General features: G+C 40.9%; 1 protein-coding gene across 1 annotated transcript; it reads right to left on the bottom strand.

Moving 5' to 3' along the window:
* Positions 1-557: 557 nt before the first annotated feature.
* bcl2l10 (BCL2 like 10) lies at positions 558-11082 on the bottom strand. Its single transcript, XM_034186901.1, has 3 exons — positions 10977-11082; positions 5267-5713; positions 558-1434 (listed from the first exon to the last, which is right to left on the bottom strand). Exons 1-3 carry the CDS (start codon positions 11007-11009, stop codon positions 1318-1320), a joined length of 597 nt encoding a protein of 198 aa, XP_034042792.1. The 5' UTR covers positions 11010-11082; the 3' UTR covers positions 558-1317.
* Positions 11083-14510: the final 3428 nt, after the last annotated feature.

The following is a 14510-nucleotide window of genomic DNA, read 5'->3' as shown; positions in this document are numbered from 1 at the left end:
CAGTTTTCATGTGTGCATTTCTGTGTGTGTATGTGTGCGGGGGGGGTTTGACCTCAATTATCCAGGGTTAAACGAATAAGATGTGCTTGCTCTCAAGAACCACTCTCTCATTTGCCAGAGCATAATGCACAAGCTGCAATTTGGTGACTGTTTCTATAGTAATTGTCATCTGCAGCTGAACCCCAGTCCTGCAGCTACTGTGTGTCCTCACAGTACAGGGACAGATGAGGCAAGACTGATCCCTTTGGAAACTAGGTGCTATAGGACCAGCCCAGTCAGAGAAAGAAGAAAAACTGAGGCTGGAAACAAGGTTTTTATGTTTATGGAGAAGCTTTTGAAAGTTTCAGAGGAGGTTCGAATGCCATCAATCTACTGCTGCCTCGACAGGAATGTCATCATCGCTTTTCAAACGTAGACATTAAAATGCCCTTGCTTTAATTTCATATCATACATTCAAATGCTGCTACAGAACAGATGTGCAGGCAACAACTGCAATACAACCATTTTCCAGTAGATTGTGCCGTTCCACAAAAAAAAAAAAGACCACTGAGTTCATCCAAATTTCACAGTTGGACCTTTTTATTACAAAAACAAAAAACAAAACACCCACATAAATAAATAGAACAAAATGATGTAAAAATATAATGCAGGTCTGTTGAGAAATCACAACAGTCTGTTCCAACATCTTTAAAGTCAGATTGGTCCCTGGTTTGTAAAAACGCTTCACAACTTGTAGCATCATTGTGTGGCTGTCCACATGACCTCATGCACAGCTCCAGTGACAATGTCTGACAAACTCAACCAATCTGCTGAATTAGCTATGGATCAATCAGGGACAAAGAAAAAAAAGGGGCTACCGCTTGCGTTTAAATTTCATATAAATATAATATATTAATTTATACATTGTACACTAGAATGATCTATAGCACACAGACAACTCAGATTACCACAGGAAGTAAAGGCAGCTGATCGCTTAAAAACCAAAAGCTGTGAGGAACCTGAAATGAGGTCTTTAGCTGCACATCTGAAAAAACAAACTGACAGTAAGGTTTCTGTGCTTTAGCATGTAACATGGACGATATGCAAACTGATGTCAACGGCGCCAGCATTTGTCAAGGCATTGAAATGTCGTCTACAATCTTAAAGGAGCGAGCGACAAAAATCAGTCAGAGTACGTGCAAACATTCACTTGATGACTTGAGATCACAACCCTGAATTCAATTGACAATAAGCTCATTTTGGAGGAATGGAAAATAAATTTTTCAAGGTCTAGTTGGCTGTGCCAGAGGAAATGAGAGCATAAATGTAAAAGGTGAGCTAGCGCACTAGAAGGAAAGTCAGGCCAGCCAAGCCGACCCCAGCAGCAGCAAACAGCGCCGTCCTCATGGACAAATTCACTTCTCTGACGCTGTGTGAGAACTTACACAACCCCTCCTAAACAGAGACAAAAACAGACAAAAGATAGAGGTGAGAGATTACATTAGTTTCTCACAAAAAAAAAAAAAAAACTGTATATAAGTGTCTTGTCCAAGGACACAACGGCAATATGCAGATTTTTGACTGGTTGGGAGCTGGATTCAAATCGATTGTGCATGATTGAAACCATACACACGCACGCGGAGGCCATCTGGCTATTAGAATGTAGATAAATCCACATACTTTTGTCAAAATTAGCCTCTCTTCAAGCAAATTTAAACCAAATTGTTCAGAATGCTGGTATCCATTATAGGAAAACCCCTCATTGTTATGAAGTGAAAGCAGGCTGGAGTTACATGGTTTTGTTTACATTATGTTGCCAAAGGGAATTCCCCAGACACCATCTGTATCTGACAGACAACAAAGTAGATGGCATTTTCACTTCTTTTGGAAAACAGACCCGTGGCATGGCACTTCACTTCAGTAATAAACAAAAGCTATTAAAAATACAGGCCAATGGCATGGTACACTTTGGACAGGGTTTTTCGCAGCAGCCGTATTCAACCAAATTAAACATTTTTCCTGAATTTGTGTCAATAATATATAGAAGTAAAACAAAATATGCTTCTTAAATAAATCATGTTTTGTAGAGTCTCCTGCTGCTACACAGAGATGATAAAATAAGGAGTGTTTGATGTTGGTCAACCTGTCCAGCAGCTGTATTTGTTTTTTCAGGCTAAAAACCACAGATTCAAACTGTATCTGCACCTGCTCGTCACACCAGGTGTTTACCCCTTTACAGCTGCTTGTTTTTCAAAGTCGTGTCTCACTCTCAGTACGACCAACGCCAAATTCAATACGCTAAAGATTCAACTGTTACTACACAGAACATCAGGTGAAGCTGGTTACACCAGTTGAAAAAAAAGGAGTATATTTTATTTTATATACACACACACACACCCTGGGGTGGAGGCTAACAACCCCATTCAAAAATTGAGGGAGGGAATCCAGCTGTTTAGGAAGTTGTAAACATTTGTATTTAGGGTGCATTGACAAAATAAGCTATATATACATACACAGCTTTTTTAAAATACACTTTTAAACAGCTGCATTTTGCCTTGCTGAGACTCTTTATGTCACCCTGTAATTTTTATAATCACAGCTGCCACTTCAGACATCTCAATGTTTGTCAAAATGAAAAGAGAAAACAGGAAAATTAAAGAAATGCTGCACCGCTAACAAAACCCAGGCTGAACTTTAAGCCACTTTATATCAGGAACAAAGATGATTCTAGGTACTTTCCTACAACACCAAATCTATTTCAGTTTCACTTTTAGTGCCTTTTTTGTTTTATCTCATGGATTCTCATCTGACCAAGGGGAAGGGAAAAAAAAGCAACATTATGACTTCTTTCAGCTTCTGAAGCAAGTAATGTAATAGTGAAATAAAATGCTTTTAAACTTCTGAAAACATGTTTTCAGTAAACTGGTTTAAATCAGTCATTAAAAAGTGATCTATCCTATAAGCCCTATTTGGATGGAAGTAAAATGTTATATGGGCAAGTGGAGTACTGTAATTTTACCAAAGCAAGTCTGTGATATTTATGGCCGATTCACACGGGATAAGAAAGTTTGGTATAAATGACATCAATGAACAGGCCTGACGCACCGCTGTCGCTCCTCCAAAAATAAATACATTTAAAAAAAAAGGGGGGGGATTCATCTCTACAGTCACGTCCTATCATCTAGCTTCTGTCAGGTTATCTGACGGCTTCACCTTTTTTCTCCCCTGCTGTTTGGACTATGCGCAGAGATGCGTGATTGTGGAGCGGCTTGCACTCAGTGTACCAAAGTAGGTGGTCTGAATACGTCTCATACAGGCACAAGATAAATACGTCCTAGTTCACTGATTTTGAGGCCTTACATTTTTTAATCTTGATGCAGAGGTGTGCCGCCTGCTCACAGAGCGCTCTGTCAGTGTTCCACAAGCATAGCAGGTGGTCCAAAGATGCACAGTGAGGGAACGCACAGAGGTGAGGCACTGCCATGAACGCGCTCATGTGATGTTTTAGCTGTGATCTGTAAACAGATTGATACAGAAATTCTACGCAAATAAAACTCAAGCATGACTGTCAAATATCAGCTGTTGTCACGCTCTAGGTCTTCAATTTAAAAGTAAAATGTGCTGGAATCGTTACTGACAAGGGAAGACACGGCCAGCAAAAATGACCAAAACTGGATTAAAAAAATAATAAAAAAATAATAAAAATCCACTGTCGAAGTGTAATCATTTCTTTGCTCCACCTCTCCATTAAAGTAGCCTTGGACAGAGTGGATTAAACTGCTTTAGATGCTCTTAATTTTATTCTATCATCTTTTAAACCAAATGTCTAATCGTGTCATGTTATAGTTCTAAAACAACAATAAAATATGAAATGGATTTAATCAGGTTATAGTCTGCTTTTAAACTGTACTGAATAGAATGGAGTAAACTGCTTTTAAAAGCACTTAAATGTATTGAAACATTTTAAAATAAAGGCAGTGGCTACGGGTACAGACCCGTATCTACAGAGACCGTTCTAAAGATACAGAGGGTGTCTTACCGACCAATCAGAATGCGCAAATATGTCAGTACCCGTACCATATGCGGTTAAACGTCTGGTGTCACGTACAATTCTTTCCGCCTCGCTTAGAAAACAGCACTTGGAACTTGAGGTGGATGGATGAAAGAAGCAAAACACCTTCAAATTTTATGTTGATATTTTGATGAATTTCTTCATTTAGATTTGATGAATTTCTTAAATTACAGCAGCTTCATTAAACAAATGTACTCGAATGACTATCAGCACGGCGGTGATCTTACAGGCTAGCCTCTGCTAACACTAGAAGACAGTTGCCAGTTATGGCTTCTGAAACAAGGGAGAAAAAAGAAACAGCACCGTTCAACTGAAGCATTAGTGGACGTAAAATATTCTGTCTGTTAAGAGCTTCACCGCTTGTTCCACGTGTGTATTTCCCACCGGTGTCACGTACGTCCGATGTAAGTACCCGTAGCCACTTCGTAAGATAAATGTCCAATTGTATAACTACAGCTATAAAACAATGACAAAATGTCTTGAAGTGCCTTAAACAGATTAGTCTTTTTAAAACGTTCCAAGGAAGGATTAAAGTACTTTTAAACAAATGCATTCTGGTTTAAAATGATCTACAGTATCCCAATAGCACACTGATATAAACAGGGGTAAATGTAACATATTGGTTTTGATTTTTTTTTTTTGTTGTTTTTGATGGCTCAGCTGGACAATTCATTCCAAGAATTTTTAAATTTTCTGATATTTGGCAGACTAAATGATGAACCAACTGATCATGAATTAACCTCTTTTATGACATGCAAACTGCAACACTGAACTGAATGCACTTTCAAAGCTGCACCAACATTCCAGCAGTTTCTTCACAACTCTGTTCAAGCGTGAGATGGAAAATTTATAATAACTACGTTACGCTTGCCTTGTACTGCATGATCAGTATGCGAGATGAGAGGTGCTGGTTCTAAATGGAGCTCTGCGAACAAGGTGCAATATTAAAGTGTCACTTCCTAGTGTTGTGGGACTGGATTACATCTCATCCACAAAACCATGTGTTCTAATTACGTGCACAATTTCTCCAACAAGTTTACTGCATCTGTCACACTGCACTTCATCTGAGTAGTGAAGAAGTTGCAAAGTGCTACCTGCTAACAGCGCTGTTGTGACTGCTACAGAAATGTTAATCAGTTTTTCCCAATCACCACCATGGAGTCAAACTCGCTGCCAACAGACAACACAAAGTAAAGCTGTGATGTTAAGACGTACCCAACCATCATTCTCCAGGAGCCAGTCTTTCTTCTCCTCTCCCAGGTAATCAGCGATGGTCTCCGCCAATCCCCTGCATGGTCCAGGACCCTGTCCAGGGTCCAGCCCCGGTTTGATTCCCTGTTGCTCCAACAGCTGTCTGGCCACAACCCCAGTAAAAGTAAAAAGGGACACAACCCTCCCCCAGTTTAAGTGTCCATCTCCAACCAGCTCCACCATCACCTTCCTGAGGCTGGGGCAGGGATCCAACCCGCACTGACGCAGGAAGGTCTGAGCCAGCAAGTGGAAACGAGCGTGGTGCTGCATCTCCATGTCCTGGGCCAGGCGCCTCATGGCAGCGGCTGACTCGCTGGGAGGTGGAGGGGCCGGCCGTGGGCTTGTGCTGCACAGGAACAGGTAGTCCTCTGCTAGAACCAGAGTCTCTTTCCACAGCCCACAAGACATTTTCTAGAAGAAAAACATAAAGGTCGGATTTAACAAAGCTTGCCTCCAAAGTAAGATTTTGTATGTGTACAGAAAATAAAGATAAAACATTGTAAAGGTGACTGAGCAAAAAATACAGTTAACACTTCATACACTGCTATAACACTGTGCTACTCAGCATTAAGGTTAGCAGTGTATGGTAATTTTTATTCATGTACGTCATCAAAAGAAGACAATCAAATCAAAGTCAAAGTCGGCTTTATTGTCAATTCTTCACATGTACTAGACATACAAGGAATCGAAATTTAGTTTCTCACCCTCCCTCGGTGATGACAGGACAAGACATTTTGACAATAAGGACAAGTATTTAGTATTTACAGTGTAGTATCTGAGGTAATAGTAAACATTCAGATAATCATTTCACAAATATCTGTAATTCAGTTTTAACCAGTTAAAGGGTTATTTTGCATACCATGATTGTAATTCAGACTCTACAAAGCTTGTTAATCTCTCACTTAGCATTCTGATCAATCTGACAATGACTTGAGAAAATGTCAGAAATGTAAGATATATTTAATTAAGAAAACAAAGTGAAGCTGCACTGGTGAGAGCATAAATAGGTAATTAATCAAGATGTAGGGTAAATGCTGGGGTGAAGCAAGGCTGTGTCCTGGCACCAGTCCTGTTCAACCTCCTCCTCTCAGCAATCACCCACCTCTTACATCACGCCATGAAACAGAGATGGTGTTCAGCTGGAATGTCGCCTTGATGGAAGCCTGTTCAACATCTGACAGCTATGCAAAGACAAAAAGCTGCCAGATCTATGAGCTCCAGTATGCTGATCACTGTGCTGTCCTAGCACATAGTCCGGAGTCTATGCAGAAATGCTCTACATACCATCTCCAGCTTGTATCAATCATTTGGTCTCCAAGTCAATATCAAGTAAACTGATGTCATGGCTCAACTCTCCATCCAATCCCCCTCACCACCCAGCTTTCACCAGTTCACCTACCTTAGCTCCATGCGCTCCTCTGACTGCTCTCTTGACATAGAAATAAATCACCACATCATCAAAGCCTCATGAGCTTTTGGACAATTCCATAAAAGGGTGTTTGGCAACAAAAACTCTGAAGATCAGCACCAAAATTACAGTCTACACTGCAGTCTGTGTCCCCACCCCGCTCTATGGGGCAGAAACGTGGACCCCATACTGGCATCATATAAAAAGCTTGGAGATGTTTCACATCCGGTGCCTCAAAAAAAAAAAAAAAAAAAAAAAAAAAAAAAATCATCAGACTGTCCCCAACACTGACAATCTATCATTAGCCAACACCATCTGCATGGAAGCAGCTTTGGCAAAAAGACATGTGCACCAAGATGGCGACATCATTTGAATGCCTGGCCATCACCTCCCTCACCAAACCCTCTAAGGGCAACTGTGCAACTCAAAACGGCTGCTGGTTGTCAGAAAAGGTCAATCAATCAATTTTATTTATATAGCGCCAAATCACAACAAACAGTTGCCCCAAGGCGCTTTATATGTAAGGCAAGGCCATACAATAATTACGTAAAAACCCCAACGGTCAAAACGACCCCCTGTGAGCAAGCACTTGGCGACAGTGGGAAGGAAAAACTCCCTTTTAACAGGAAGAAACCTCCAGCAGAACCAGGCTCAGGGAGGGGCAGTCTTCTGCTGGGACTGGTTGGGGCTGAAGGAGAGAACCAGGAAAAAGACATGCTGTGGAGGGGAGCAGAGATCAATCACTAATGATTAAATGCAGAGTGGTGCATACAGAGCAAAAAGAGAAAGAAACACTCAGTGCATCATGGGAACCCCCCAGCAGTCTAAGTCTATAGCAGCATAACTAAGGGATGGTTCAGGGTCACCTGATCCAGCCCTAACTATAAGCTTTAGCAAAAAGGAAAGTTTTAAGCCTAATCTTAAAAGTAGAGAGGGTGTCTGTCTCCCTGATCCGAATTGGGAGCTGGTTCCACAGGAGAGGAGCCTGAAAGCTGAAGGCTCTGCCTCCCATTCTACTCTTACAAACCCTAGGAACTACAAGTAAGCCTGTAGTCTGAGAGCGAAGTGCTCTATTGGGGTGATATGGTACTATGAGGTCCCTAAGATAAGATGGGACCTGATTATTCAAAACCTTATAAGTAAGAAGAAGAATTTTAAATTCTATTCTAGAATTAACAGGAAGCCAATGAAGAGAGGCCAATATGGGTGAGATATGCTCTCTCCTTCTAGTCCCCGCTAGTACTCTAGCTGCAGCATTTTGAATTAACTGAAGGCTTTTCAGGGAACTTTTAGGACAACCTGATAATAATGAATTACAATAGTCCAGCCTAGAGGAAATAAATGCATGAATTAGTTTTTCAGCATCACTCTGAGACAAGACCTTTCTAATTTTAGAGATATTGCGTAAATGCAAAAAAGCAGTCCTACATATTTGTTTAATATGCGCTTTGAATGACATATCCTGATCAAAAATGACTCCAAGATTTCTCACAGTATTACTAGAGGTCAGGGTAATGCCATCCAGAGTAAGGATCTGGTTAGACACCATGTTTCTAAGATTTGTGGGGTCAAGTACAATAACTTCAGTTTTATCTGAGTTTAAAAGCAGGAAATTAGAGGTCATCCATGTCTTTATGTCTGTAAGACAATCCTGCAGTTTAGCTAATTGGTGTGTGTCCTCTGGCTTCATGGATAGATAAAGCTGAGTATCATCTGCGTAACAATGAAAATTTAAGCAATGCCGTCTAATAATACTGCCTAAGGGAAGCATGTATAAAGTGAATAAAATTGGTCCTAGCACAGAACCTTGTGGAACTCCATAATTAACCTTAGTCTGTGAAGAAGATTCCCCATTTACATGAACAAATTGTAATCTATTAGATAAATATGATTCAAACCACCGCAGCGCAGCGCCTTTAATATATATAGTAAAAGATGCTATAAGGACTATACTAAGGAACTCCTAAAGCGCTGCAACATCAACCCAAGCCAACTTGAACCCCCAGCACTCAGCAGACAAACCTGGCAAGCTATCTGCATTAAGGCAACTGAACAGATCAACATCTTTCTTCAAACGAGGACTGAAATGCATGACCAATGATACCAGGGGACAGCCAGTATCAGCCCAACATCGGGGCATGTTTGGCCCACCTGCGGGGGAGTGTGTGGTTCTCAAATTGACACCAACACATGCACACACTGTATCTGGAAAGTATTCACAGCACCTCACTTTTTCACCAATTTATGTTACAGCCTTATTCCAATTTTCAAAATGGAGTAAATTCATTTTTCCCCTCAAAATTCTACTCACAACACCCCATAATGACAACATGAAAAAAGTTTTTTCCTTTTTTTGAAATTTTTACAAATTTATTAGAAATAAAAACTAAGAAATCACGTGTATGTAAGTATTCACACCATTTCCTCAATACTTTGTTGATGCACCTTTGGTAGCAATTACAGCCTCAAGTTGTCTTGAATATGTTGTTACAAGCTTGGCACACCTATATTTGGGCAGTCTTGCCCATTCCTCTTTGCAGCACCTTTCAAGCGTCAGTGCACAGCCATTTTCAGATCTCTCCAAACATACTGAATCAGATTCAGGTCTGCCACTGAAGGACATTCAGAGAGTTGTCCTGAAGCCACTCCTTTGATATCTTGGCTGTGGTCCTAGGGTCATTGTCCTGCTGAAAGATGAACCTTGCCATATTCATTCATTCTTTACCTCAATCTTGGCTTGTCTCCCAGTTTCTACTGAAAAACATCCCCACATTATGCTGCAACCACCATGCTTCACTATAGGGATGGTGCCTGTTTTCCTCCAAACATGATATAATGCCTGGCATTCATACCAAAGCGTTCAATCTTTGTCTCATCAGACTAGAGAACTTTTTTTTATCATGGTCAGAGTCCTTCAGGTGCCTTTTGGCAAACTCCAGGTGGGCTGCCATGTGCCTTTAACTAAGGAGTTGCTTCTGTCTGGCCACTCTACTATACAGACCTGATTGGTAGATTGCTGCAGAGATGGTTGTCCTTCTGGAAGGTTCTCCTCTCTCCAGAGAGGAATGCTGGAGCTCTGACAGAGTAGCCATCGGGTTATTGGTCACCTCCCTGTCTAAGGCTCTTCTACCCCGATTGCTCAGTTTAAATGGGCGACCAGCTCTAGGAAGAGTCCTGGTGGTTCTGAACTTTTTTCATTTATGGATGATGCCTGTGCTCTTTGGGACCTTCAGAGGAGAAGAAATGTTTCTTTATCCTTCCCTAGATTTGTGCCTTGAGACAGTCCTGTCTCGGAGGTCTACACACAATTCCTTTGACTTCATGCTTGGATTGTGTTCTGGCATGGACTGTCAACTGTGGGACCTTATATGTAGACAGGTGTGTGTCTTTCCAAATCATGTCCAATCAAGTGAATTTACCCCAGGTGGACTCCAATTAAGCTGTATAAACAGAGGATGATCCGTGGAAACAGGATGCACCTGAGCTCAATTTTGAGCTTCATGGCAAAGGCTGTGAATACTTATGTACGTGTGTTTTCTTAGTTTTGTTTTTAATTATTTTTAATAAATTTGCAAAAATAAAAAAATAAATACAATTTTTTTTTTTTTACATTGTCATTATGGGGTATCATGTGCAGAATTTTGAGGAAAAATTTAATTTCACCCATTTTAGCTTTAACATAAAATGTGGAAAAGGTGAAGTGCTGTGAATACTTTCCAGATGCACCGGAAAGAGAGCGTGTGTGTGTGTGTGTGTGTGAGAGAACATATATGTATGTACTACTATAAGACTTGGTATGCAAAAATCTAAAAGCCTTGTATTCTCTGATCTCAAATTTTGTTACAGAACGTTTACAACATTTTTCTGAAATTTGTAAAAACACTAATAATTTTGTAGCAAAGTGGTAAAATAAACTACAGAATTTTTGGACGGGGTACCTGCAATGTGCATAATTAATAAAAGCTACAATCGTTCTACTGTATGTATTGAAATGTCTTGATGTGTAACCCTAGATGGAGTTTATTTCACATATAAAAGCAAAAGACGAATAGTTATTATATTGGGAGCTTGAGCTAGCTGCTAACGGATCTGTCACACAAAGAACCGAACACAGCAACGCCGGACAGCAAATTAACGCACCACAAACTCTATTTTCAGACGTAACACAAACATAACTGCATGATTAAGGTTACACAGTAAGCCAAGGCATTGGCAAATACTTCAAAAACATTCACGTTTGTTAATGTACAAGAAAGAAAAACTCACCCTCCCAGCGATATCAGACTGCTCGCTGCACATACGGTCAGCGGAAGGAGATCCTGCTTCATTAAGCAGCAACACGTCACACAGGCGGATTAATTTATGACCAGACTCCGCCTCCGCTCGTCCTCCCGCAAAAATACCAAAAAATACCCGATTTAAAAAAATACCTCCCAAAAATACCCAGGACATCTGAAGGGACAATAACAAACAAACGAGAAGCTTTACACTGAAATGTCATCTTTGGCAGTTGAATCAACACACACACACACACACACACACACACACACACACACACACACACACACACACACACACACACACACACACACACACACACACACACACACATCTATCTATCTATCTATCTATCTATCTATCTATATATATATATATAGATAGATATATATAGATATATATAGATATATTTGTCAGCGGGACAGAGAGCCTTTTCATTACCGTGCTCCTGTTTTGTGGAATGCTCTCCCAGCCTCAGTGAGACTTTCAGATTCTGTGGAGACTTTTAATAAAAGAATAAAAACACATCTTTTAACCCAGTCTTATGGCTAGCATCCTTTTTTGATTCTTTTACAACCCCAATTCCAATGAAGTTGGGACGTTGTGTAAAATGTAAATAAAAAGAGAATACAATGATTTGCAAATCCTCTTCAACCTATATTTAATTGAATACACCAGAAAGACAAGATATTTAATGTTCAAAATGATAAACTTTATTGTTTTTGTGCAAACATTTGCTCATTTTGAAATGGATGTCTGCAACACTTTTCAAAAAAGCTCTGACAGTGGTATGTTTAAATTTAGCTGTGTTTTAATCTGTAATTTATAACTGTAACTGTGTTTACTGTATTTATTTATGGTACTTATTCATTTGTATTAACTGTAATATGTATATGTCGCAGACATGAATGAGCAAAGCTCTTCAGCATCTCACCCTGTCATTTAGGTCCTTCAGACTTTTTTCAGTAAATGGTTCTGGAGAGCATTAGCATGGCTAAAAATCTTCAGCTTCTGGGGAGCTTCAACCCCCAGGCTCCCCATCTACTGCCCTCTTAACCCCCTGTCACTTTAAGCATTTTCTTTATTTGCATTCTCACATGCCTGGAAAGAGTCCTCACCATCTCATTTAGGTGTTGTGAAAGTGTAGGAACACGGACCCACAACAGGGGGCGCAATGAACGGACAATGGAGGAAGATAAATAACAAGGTTTACTATTGTGAAACAAGCACAATAAGTACAACAACCACAATTTGGGGTCGAATTTGCTGGTGTCGTGTGGGCAGGCTCGAAGGTAGGAGACACCCGTCTCAGTCGAACCGGAACCACCCCGATCTCCTCTGCCACCGAACCCTGGAAATACTGGAACCGCCAAGTCCCGAATTCCCAGGTGGCCACTGCCTCCGCTCGTCGGATCCGGTACTGCTGGCAGGAGAGAGCAACAACACACAGGTGTGATGCGACAGCACCCAGTAACGGAGAGGGGAGAAGCCGCCTCCACCTCTTGTCAATGCACAACAGGAAGGTGAGTACTTCTCCAAGCAATATAGCTTCTAGCAGTCAACAATCCTGAAAAGGTTTAACAAATGATTAGCTGGTTAATCAGAATAAGAATGCAGAGATACTACCTCAGTCTTAGGCGATATCTCGGCACTGAGGTGGAGACGCCGTCCTCCTGATATACCTTGGTGCCGAGTAGAAACAGCTGTGTCCAATAATGGGTGACAGCTGTCACCCTGGCTGCTCATCTCAGGTGGCGACGCCCTCTGGTGCCTGGAGCCCGCACTCCAGGCAGGGCGCCCTCTGGTGGTGGTGGGCCAGCAGTACCTCCTCTTCAGCGGCCCACACAACATTAGGTCTGTCACACTTCATTTTCAGTAAATATGCTGGGAGCATAATCACGGCAAAGATCTTCTCCTTCTGGGCAGCTTCACCTCCCAGACCCCCCAACTACTGCCCTCTTAATCGCCGCCATTTCAGGCATTTCCTTAATTTTCTGACATGTGGTTGACTTCCACGTCTCATCCTGAAAAATAGAATATTATCTTTTTTTTTTTTGCAAAGAATGTCCTTCACTTCTGTGAAGCTTTGTTTGTTGTTTGAGTAAAGAGTAGCTCTTTTGGAGGCGGCGATACTGTCCACACAATGGGAGATGCAAGATAATATTACTTCTCTTTAATGGTAGAAAGTGGCTTCAGAATTTTTGACTACAAACCGTGCAGCAGGTAACTGAAATAATCTTTCAAATAGTGGCACAAGCAGCAAATTTGGGAGAAATTCTCCTTAGACATTATTCTTTTGAAAAAGCCAGTGGCCAATTGAATTTTCAAAATGAAAAGAAAAAAAAAACAACAAACAAAAAGAGATGAAAACAGCTACTGTTTTTGGCATATTTAATTGCACATGGACCAATTTGTGTGATCCTGGTATTCAAAAGTGGGGTTTTGATGATGAAGTAAGTCCTAAACAGGTACTGAAGCCATTCGGACTGGTGCTTATCCTCGTATATCTCGGTGTGAAACAAGTGAGTCTACAACTCCCCATGAAGAGGACACCAGCCTATACATAATCTGCATTGTCGCCATCAGACCAGTTGGGGAAGTAATTTGCATCGGACTGGCATCTCATCCAGGGAAAGTCATGGATTCTCATCTGCTTCATCCTATGGAATCCACAGATAAGCATGGCACCAACGGCCCTCGGGCACTATATATAGGACTTACTTCTTCTGGGAATGCATTGATGAAGTGTCTTGTGCAAGGACACAGACAGGTAGCGTGACCAGGAATCAATTTCAGGTCTGCATATTGATAGGTAGCATGCTTGGCATGCACTGTTTGAGTTGTCTAAAAGCTTGTGGAGTTCCAAATTTGGATTGTACATGGTTAAAAAAAAATATGATTTGATGCTGGAATCATCAATATTGCCAAGTCTGTGCATATTTACTGTATCACTGAAAGAATTTACTTACCAAGCATTTTAGCCATCTTTTAAAATGGCTGCCATGTTTAAAACATTAGTGGCCCATAGGCATTTTTAAAAGTGTGAGTGTACTTGCCCAATTTGGTACTTGTATCACAATTTAAAAGAGTTCCTTGAAATACTCTGTTATCTATGACATTAAAGTGTTGTAGAATTTTGGCCAGAGTCAGAGATCTTAATGTGTGCACATGAAAAACGATCTATCACAAGTCTAATGTAGCGGCTGCACTCTGCGTTGTGTTGTTATGACTCCACCCATACGCTCCCCTCGGACGCGAACCCACAAGCTCCAGCATGGGAGTCAGACTCTCTAACCAGAAGGCTAAAACCCAGGGCTCTGACCTTGTGATCAGAGAATCCTTTTGAGCTGTTGGGAGTGAGATTTACTAACTACATCTGCACAGCGACACCTGCTGGCCTCTGTTACACTAAGAAGCTACCGCATTAAAATGAATTCAAAGGAAGTTAAACTTCCCTTGAATGAGATAATGAGATGTTTGGTGCGTCTTATTCCAACACTGGTGTTTGACATAATTTCAAAA

The sequence above is a fragment of the Thalassophryne amazonica genome, chromosome 2 (genome assembly GCF_902500255.1).
Source record: "Thalassophryne amazonica chromosome 2, fThaAma1.1, whole genome shotgun sequence".
Classification (NCBI taxonomy): domain Eukaryota; kingdom Metazoa; phylum Chordata; class Actinopteri; order Batrachoidiformes; family Batrachoididae; genus Thalassophryne; species Thalassophryne amazonica.
Note: the sequence above shows the minus strand (reverse complement) of the source record. Positions and strands in the feature narration are given on the sequence as shown.